This window comes from Eschrichtius robustus, chromosome 11, assembly GCF_028021215.1.
Source record: "Eschrichtius robustus isolate mEscRob2 chromosome 11, mEscRob2.pri, whole genome shotgun sequence".
NCBI classification, from domain to species: domain Eukaryota; kingdom Metazoa; phylum Chordata; class Mammalia; order Artiodactyla; family Eschrichtiidae; genus Eschrichtius; species Eschrichtius robustus.
In genome coordinates, this window is record NC_090834.1 from 7,587,200 (window position 1) to 7,595,364 (window position 8,165).

The 8,165-nt window shown below is 55.7% G+C and overlaps 1 protein-coding gene across 4 annotated transcripts in view; it reads left to right on the forward strand.

Moving 5' to 3' along the window:
* KIRREL3 (kirre like nephrin family adhesion molecule 3) overlaps window positions 1–7,818 on the forward strand; it is a 559,318-nt gene extending 551,500 nt beyond the window's left edge. For 2 of the 4 annotated variants that reach the window (XM_068554334.1, XM_068554335.1), the window contains 4 exons: window positions 430–537; window positions 1,968–2,077; window positions 5,820–5,906; window positions 6,377–7,818. In XM_068554334.1, coding sequence (XP_068410435.1) covers window positions 430–537; window positions 1,968–2,077; window positions 5,820–5,906; window positions 6,377–6,820 — 749 coding nt within the window. In that variant the 3' untranslated portion in view covers window positions 6,821–7,818. Of the gene's footprint in view, window positions 1–429; window positions 538–1,967; window positions 2,078–2,519; window positions 2,760–5,819; window positions 5,907–6,376 lie in introns of those variants that run through there. The other 2 variants (XM_068554336.1, XM_068554337.1) reach the window with 2 other exon arrangements.
* The last annotated feature ends 347 nt before the right edge of the window (window positions 7,819–8,165 follow it).

Below are 8,165 nucleotides of genomic sequence, written 5' to 3' on the forward strand. Positions count from 1 at the left end.
CTGCACCTGGGAAAGGGGAGAGAAGGAAAAAGCGAAGCGAACAAACAGCGGCAGTGACCCTGGTCGCTTTCCAAAGAAAAGCCAGGACTTAACGACTCTCCTGGCTTATCACCTCGGAGAGCTCAGTGTACCAGCCTTGCCTCTCACCTCCGACGCTCCCCTCCCCTCCCTGTGTCTGCTTGCCTCTCTCCCCCCACCACTGCTGCCATCTTTCCCAGGCCCTCTCCGCCACACCGTGTCCCGCCCGAGCTGACCCCTGCTGGACTGTGCCCGCGCCTGCCCAGGCCCCTGTGGCCTTTCCCAGGAGCGCCCACGCGCAGTGATCTGGCCCCAGCTCGGCAGGGGCTGCACCCAAGGAACTGGGTGAGATCTTGGGGGAGAGCGGGCTGTCCCAGCTCCCTCATCAGCCTGCTTGCTTCTCTCCCACAGAGGCTGTGCCGATGGCCGTCATCATCGGGGTGGCCGTAGGAGCTGGCGTGGCCTTCCTCGTCCTTCTGGCAACCATTGTGGCCTTCTGCTGTGCCCGCTCCCAGAGAAGTACGGGAGGGAGACCCGGGAGCTCAGGGAGGGGGACAGAGAAAAAGGCCAGGCTTAGACTGCCCCGGAGAGCAAGTAAGCAGGCGTACAGTGAGCAGGGGCCCTACCAGTGCTGTGAGCTGCTGGGGCAGGGATGGGTCTCGTGCATCTTTTCACATGCAGCGCTTTGCTCGGCATCTGGCACACAGTGGGCGCTCCACTGCTGTTGAGCTGGACGGAAGTGAACTTCATGCAGCAGGGCCGTCAGCTAGCACCTCGGATTGAACATACGCAGCACTCTCCACCCATCGGGAACTGTATTGAAACCCAGGGTGGGGGGGTGGGGGGAGGTGATCCTTGCCCTCCAAGATCTGCTAGTCGAACCAGAAAAGCAGGTCACCCACACAGGAAAAAAGGCGTTCAAGGAATTGCTTTGTGCGGACTCCTAAAGGTCTTTTAGTCGTTGGCCATAAAATGCTGGTGTTGATGCGTTCTTGAATCGTGTGTGCCTGGAGTCTCCGTCCTGGGCGTAGCTCTGAAGTTAACGTGTGCTAGACAGACACGTGAAAGGGTAAATGGGACGGTGGGGAACAATAGAGACTGTCTTGTGGTCCCGCCTCTTCCACCCCGTGACCCTGGACAAGCCACAGCCACTCCAGGCCTCGGTTCTCTCCTGTGTAATAGCAAGGGGTCGGCTGATGTGACTTTCGGGGCCCCACCCGGCTCTGACATTCTATGAGCGTAAGGCACGAAAAGAATAATCAGGGTAAGCCTGCTCCCTCCTCTGCTTGGCAGCCTTCACGTGTTGGAAGAAGGTTGCCTGTGTCCTCCCCTCCAAGCTGAGCAGCCTTGCTCTTTTGAGGGCCCCCAGTGATGCGGTCTCAGGCCCTCCCCCACCACCCACTCAGTGGACATCATAGGGGAGCATATTTCAGCAGGAATTTTCTAACAGAGCTCTCCAGGTATAAATCGGCTTCTTCCTCTAGAAGCCGTAAGCTCTCCATTACGGAAGCTGGACCACTAGTGCAGGGACGTTTCTGCTTTGGGCGGGAGGTTGACCGTGGGATCTCAAGGTCCTTTCTAACAGATGTGTGATTCTCTGAACAGAGAGATCAGAGCCTGGCAGAGTAGGTCAGAGAAGACTTCTAGAAGGAGGTGAGGATTTAGTAGGATGACCAGGTGGCCGAATGGCTGGGGATGACCACCCATGCCACGGGAGCGGCAGGGAAAGGCTGAGGGTGGTGCAACCAGGAGCCAGCAGAGAAAGTACTCTGAGGTCCCAACAGCCCATGGCACGTCCAGACAGGTTCTATTACCAGGCGGGCCCTGAAACTGCTGAGTTCAGGGGCTGGAGGGTCAACTGGAGGGGAGGGGAGAGCTTGACATCTCAGGCCCTAATGCCTGAGATGACAACTGATTCTGTCATCTACACTTTCCTATTTTATGTCCAGATCTCAAAGGTGTCGTGTCAGCCAAGAATGACATCCGGGTGGAGATTGTCCATAAGGAGCCTGCCTCTGGCCGGGAGGCTGAGGAACACCCCACCATCAAGCAGCTGATGGTGAGAATGTCATCTTATCCCCGCCCCACCCCGACCTCTGTGCCCTGAAGCTCCCAGAACCAGAGGCTTCTTGATGCTCTGGATGCTCTTGAGAAGCAAAGCATCAGCCAAGATGTGCTTCTCCGCCCGTAACAGGCCAGGCATCTACAGGCAGACCTAGGAGACACTGTGGGTTGGGTTCCAGACCACACTAAAGTGAGTCACATGAAATTTTTGGTTTCCCAGTACATGCAAAAGTTATGTTTATACTATATACTGTAGTCTATTAAGTGTGCAATAGCATTATGTCTTTAAAAAGGTACATATCTTAATTAAAAAATACGTTATTGCTAAAAAATGGTAACCATCATCTGAGCCTTCAGTGAATAGTAACATCAAAGATCACTGATCACAGGGACTTCCCTGGCGGTCCAGTGGTTAAGACTCCGCGCTTCCACTGCAGGGGGCACGGGATCCCACATGCCGTGCGGCGTGGCCAAAAAGAAAAAAAAAAAAGATCACTGATCACAGATCCCCATGACAAAGATGATAAGAATGACAAAGTCTTAAATTCTCAAGGATTACCAAAATGTGACACAGAGACACAAAGTGAGCAGCAGATGCTTTTGGGAAAATGGTGCCCAAAGACTTGCCCTCTGCAGGGTTGCCACAAGCCTTTGACTTATAAAAAATGAAATATTTGTGAAGCGCAATAAAACGAAGTGTGCTCGTATTCTCCGCCAACAAAGATTTATTGTGTGTCTACTATATTGTGCTTGGGGTTCTCGGAGACTCAAAGGCATCTAAGATGCAGTCCCAGCTTTCAAGGGACCCACTGTCCGGTAGGGAGAGAAGATGTGCATGATTGCCATAAGATGTTGTGATATAACACAGAATCCTCCACACATAGATGTTATCAACATTCAGTACATGCCCTGCTCCCCCCATCTCCCCAGAAGTCTGCAACAAGAATAGGTTCCTCTTTGGGAAGTGGATTGCTTTAAACTCATAACTTCTCCAGCAACCCCAAGGCCACTTCTCCTCCTGATCCCCATCGATGGACCGTCACCCATCCATCTGTCCAAACAAAATCCTGGAAAACTCTGCTAGAAAACTCTGGTGCCTACTGTGTCACGGTTATAGTATGTTGCAGTAGCAGCAGCAAGCAGGTGGGTCAAGAGCATGGGCCTCTTCGTGCTTCAGTCTCCTCTTCTAGGAAATGGAATGAAGGTCATGGTACATGGGGTCGGGGTGAGGGCTCAGTGGATGAACCCCTGAAGAGGCTGGAGCCAGTGGAACACAGTGAGGGCTCAAGGAACGGTAGCTACTTGCTTTGCTGTGAAATCACCTGTTTCCTTATCTGTCTCCACTAGATGGTGAGCAAGCTGCCTTGCTCATCCCTGTGTCCCCAGAGCCTTCCACGGTCCCTGGCAGATGCTCACCAACGTTTAGTGAATTGAACTGACGTTTTCTCTGCTGCTCTTTTTCTATCCAGTTGATTTTCAGGTCCCGACAATTCCACTTCAAAATCTTTTCAGAGCTGTGCCCCTGCCTCTTCTCCACTGTAACTCCTCAGCGCAGGCCTCACCACGGCTCCCCTGGTCCATGACATCATCCTCCCAAGTGGTCCCACGTTCTAATCTTTCACCACTTTACTCTCCACCCTCCAGAGTCCCACAAAGGGTCCTTCTAAGATGCAAATCTGATCCTGTTACCGTCCTACTTAAAGACCCTCGGTGGCTCCAGATCTACTGGATAGTCCAGCACCAGGCGGGTCATCAAGACCCTTCAGCAGGAAGTGGCTTCTGGCCTGTCCAGCCCCATCTTCCTGCCAAATGCATCCAGCCCTCCAACACCCCAGAGAACTTGCAGTTCCCAGCCCTTGAGTCTTTTATACCTCGGAGGCTTTGCACCGCTGTTCCCTCGGCCCGTTGATTTTGTCTGTTGAATTTCACATTCTCCTTTGAGAGTCAGCTCAAATGTCACCTCCTCCACAATTTTCCAGGCTTGCCCCACCATGGCTGGCAGAGCTATGCATTTTCCTGGTGCTCTCCCCAAACACTTTGCATGTTCCTCTTTCATAGTGCATTTCTCTAATTACACGTCAGCCTCCCCAAGTATCCCAGCGTTCCTCAAAGGCAAAGGGACAAATGTCTACTTCGCCCGGACCTAACATAGTGTCTGACCCAGCTGAACGGTCAGTCTTACAAGGGAGGGGACCACAGTCCAGACCTGGGCAGGAATGGACATCTCTGTTGATGAGATTTATTGAGTCTAGTGTGGAAGTACCCACGCCTGTCCTTCATCCCCTGGGGACCTTGCATTCCCTCCCACTGGGATATTCTGACTGCCTCTGACTGTTTCCGCACCGTTCTCCACTCCAGACCCTCAGGGAAGCGGGGGGGGGGGTCACTCAGTCGTCAGTTAAGAGTGGGAGATAAGAAGAACCCGCTGAGGGCTCCCCTTGGGGAGACCTTCGTTCCGCCACTCCCTTCACCCCCGGCACCGATACAGCCCCAACACTGAGGAGAGGCGGGCTGAGAAGCTGAATCTGGTGGAAGAGAAGAACTCAATCCAGATAGAGCCACAGCATTTACTGGAAAATGAAAAAAGCAGCATTAGTGGGGAAGTGACAGGATGGAAGTACGCTGGCTGATTCTGTGGGGCTCCAAAAAGAGGTCAGGAAAGTGAGTCACAAGGGAGAAGACACATGCCAGTTCTGAGAGTGGGTGGGAACCTGGCCCAGATCATGTCATGTGCAGAAGGGATACATGGGAAGAACACTCTGTGCCACAGGACCAGAACCACTGTGGCTGTTCACATTCATTAATAACCCCACTGTGTGCCAAGTGTGCTTTACTTTTCACCTTAAGTCTAATTATTTTTTTAATTTCCAGTAATTGAGCGCCATGCCACTTCATTCATTCATCTGACATAAACATAACATTTGTGACAGTCCTACTGCATGGCAGGCACCACGCCGGGCACCGGCAAATCAAAGAATGAATAAAACACAATTAAATATGACTCCACTCCAAAAGGATTTGGGTCAATGACCACAGTATGTAAGGCACTGTACCAGGTGTGCTGGAGAACCAAAGAGAAACAGGAAGTGGTCCTTGTCCCCAGGCTCTCTGGCCTCTGTTCAGGAAGATAACTTTGAATAATCTAAGTCCTTGCTGTGAATGGCAGGTGAGGCCCTAGCTGCCAGCACCTCAGAGGTAGTTATTCACTGATTCCTTCTCAAGGCCGTCATGAAGCCTAGCACCGCTGAGGAGCTGCGGGGCCCCGACCCCTGCCCAGAGGTTCTGCAGTTATTTATCTACAGGCCCAGCTCCCTGATGAGCACAGCTGTTCTGTAATGTCTCCTGACCTCTGTTTGCCTGGCCCTGAGCACAATGCCTGGCCTGAAGTCAATAAAAGCTCACTGAATTGAACCAAATCAAAGCGAGATCTCTGGAGGAGATAACCGTAGCCCGCGGGAAGGAAGGCGGTGGGTCTCAGAGACCTGCCCTACACCCACCCACCTCTCTGTCTCCGGCTCTCAGGAGGGGTGGGGCTAGGGGGTCCAAGAACAACAGTGAGATCTGGAATCTCCTCCAGACTCTTGTCACCTGCCTCGGGGGGCCAGGCAGTGAGAGGTGGGGGGCAGGGGAGGCACAGATGGCAAGCATCTTTTGAGTGCATTTCTCCGGCTTTTCCTTGGGGGAAGTGGACGATTAGCCCACCTCCTACCCACTGAGCAGCGATTTCTGGGTTGTAGATGGACCGGGGTGAATTCCAGCAAGACTCAGTCCTGAAGCAGCTGGAGGTGCTCAAAGAAGAGGAGAAGGAGTTTCAGAACCTGAAGGTAAGACGAGCCCCGGGTCACGATACGCCGGGCATCTGGTCTTCAGCTCTGATGACCCAGGCCCCAGATCCAGGCACAGATAGAAGGGACAGCTCCCCACAAAGGCACCTGCTCTCTCGCCCCAGCACCAAGGAGGTGAGAGAGTTAAGGCTGAGCTCTCACAGTTCTCCCCTCCCACGACCTCCTCACCAATAACATTTTTAATAACGTTTCCAAGTTCCGGACTAAAACAAAAAACAATGAAAGCCTGGTTTTCACATGGCCTTGAGCTGCCCTGAAATAACAAAACGTACCGGTCAAGACCCCACTTGAACACCTGCCAGCATCCTGCCCAGGTTGACCCTCCCGACCGCCACCCCCCGCACCTCTCCCGCTGTCCCCTTCCTCCTGTGTGTCCCCGGCCCTCCCCGTGGAGGGCGGGACTGGCGCCCGGCCGGCGCTGTGACGCCGCTCTCCCCCCGGCCCCCCAGGACCCCACCAATGGCTACTACAGCGTCAACACCTTCAAGGAGCACCACTCGACCCCCGCCATCTCGCTGTCCGGCTGCCAGGCCGACCTGCGCCCCGCGGGCAAGCAGCGAGTGCCCACGGGCATGTCCTTCACCAACATCTACAGCACGCTGAGCGGCCAGGGCCGCCTCTACGACTACGGGCAGAGGTTCGTGCTGGGCACGGGCAGCTCGTCCATCGAGCTCTGTGAGCGGGAGTTCCAGCGGGGCTCGCTCAGCGACAGCAGCTCCTTCCTGGACACGCAGTGCGACAGCAGCGTCAGCAGCAGCGGCAAGCAGGACGGCTACGTGCAGTTCGATAAGGCGAGCAAGGCCTCGGCCTCCTCCTCCCACCACTCCCAGTCATCGTCGCAGAACTCCGACCCCAGCCGGCCCCTGCAGCGGCGGATGCAGACTCACGTCTGAGGATCCCGGACCGAGGGCGGGGGCTCGGCCTGGCTCTGCAGAGACTTTGCAGAGGACCCCGGAAGCAGCCGCCTCCAGGACGGCCCCGCCACCACCCTCCTGGCAGCCCAACCCCGATCAAGCACAAACGCGGGCCCAGCTGCAGGGCATCGGGGCGTGGAGGTGGGGACGTGGCCAGAGGACGCCGCTGAGCGCAGCGGGCTCCGTGCTGGCCGCCCCGGGCCCCCGGCCCTTTCCGGGCGGCCCCTCCTCTACCTGCTCCTCCCACAGGCTCCAGAGGCAGCTACAGCTCTGCTTTCGTGAAACTGCGGTCCTTGCTCCGGGCTTCGGAGGAGCTCTGCCCCTTGCTGCCCGCAAGCCCTCCCCCGACTCCCACCGTGCCTGTGCTCCTGTACAGCCCCGGGCAGCAGGGGATCAAGTGCTTGCCGGCACTGAGCTGCCCCAGAGACCCCAGCGCCCCCTGCCGCTCCTAGTGCAGACCCCAGAGGCTGAGAAGCCAGAAGCGGCCCTGGCTGCCACACTGGCCCGGAGCCCACCCCCACTTTGTTGGGTGTTTTGTGTCCACACTTGCCAGTTCTGTCCTTGGACTGGATGCCTCTGGACTCTGAGGTGGGACTGGCCCAATCAGAGACTGGCGTCTGGGAGGGAGGGGGGAGCGTGACCCTCGGGGACCCCTCGCCAGGCTGTGCAACTCAGAGCCTCCCCACCCAGCCCTGCTTCGTGTACTCCCCTCCTCCCCTCTGCACATTCGGAGTCAATATAAGGAGTGTGAGAGCTTCTCTGGTCAGGGTTCTTTAAACAGCCGTTGGAGAGACTGTGTCCCAGGATCTGTGGGGTTTGAGGGGACTAGGGGGCAGGCCTTTAAGGTGATGAGACTCACCTTCTCAGCTGAGCCTAGATTCACACAAGGAACCATGGTCCTGTCCTCAGTAAGGCTGCTGGGGCAAGAGAGAAAGCATATCTGCACCTCACTCCTGCCTGCCACCTGAGAATAAACGTTAGGGGTCATTCCTCCAACAGATGCGTTCTATTCTTTTGTTCCTGCAGAGTCACAGCAAGACCCCAAGAGCTCAGAGGATGCTTTGGGAACGCAGGGTGCCTTGCCCTGCTTTGATCTGGTTTTCCCAGGCAGTGGAGAGCTCTGGCTGTGGTGACAATAGGACCTATGGGCCGACTCCTCTCCTTGCAGATGTGCCCAACCCAGAGGGCGCACGAAACCGGGCCTCACCAACTGCCTGACTCATGCCAAGTGCAGCTTAGGGGCCAAGGGGTCAGACTGCACATTGGAGGGGTCCTTCTAGGCCTTTCTCTCAGCTATATTCTGCAAGGGCGGCTCCCTCCGTTG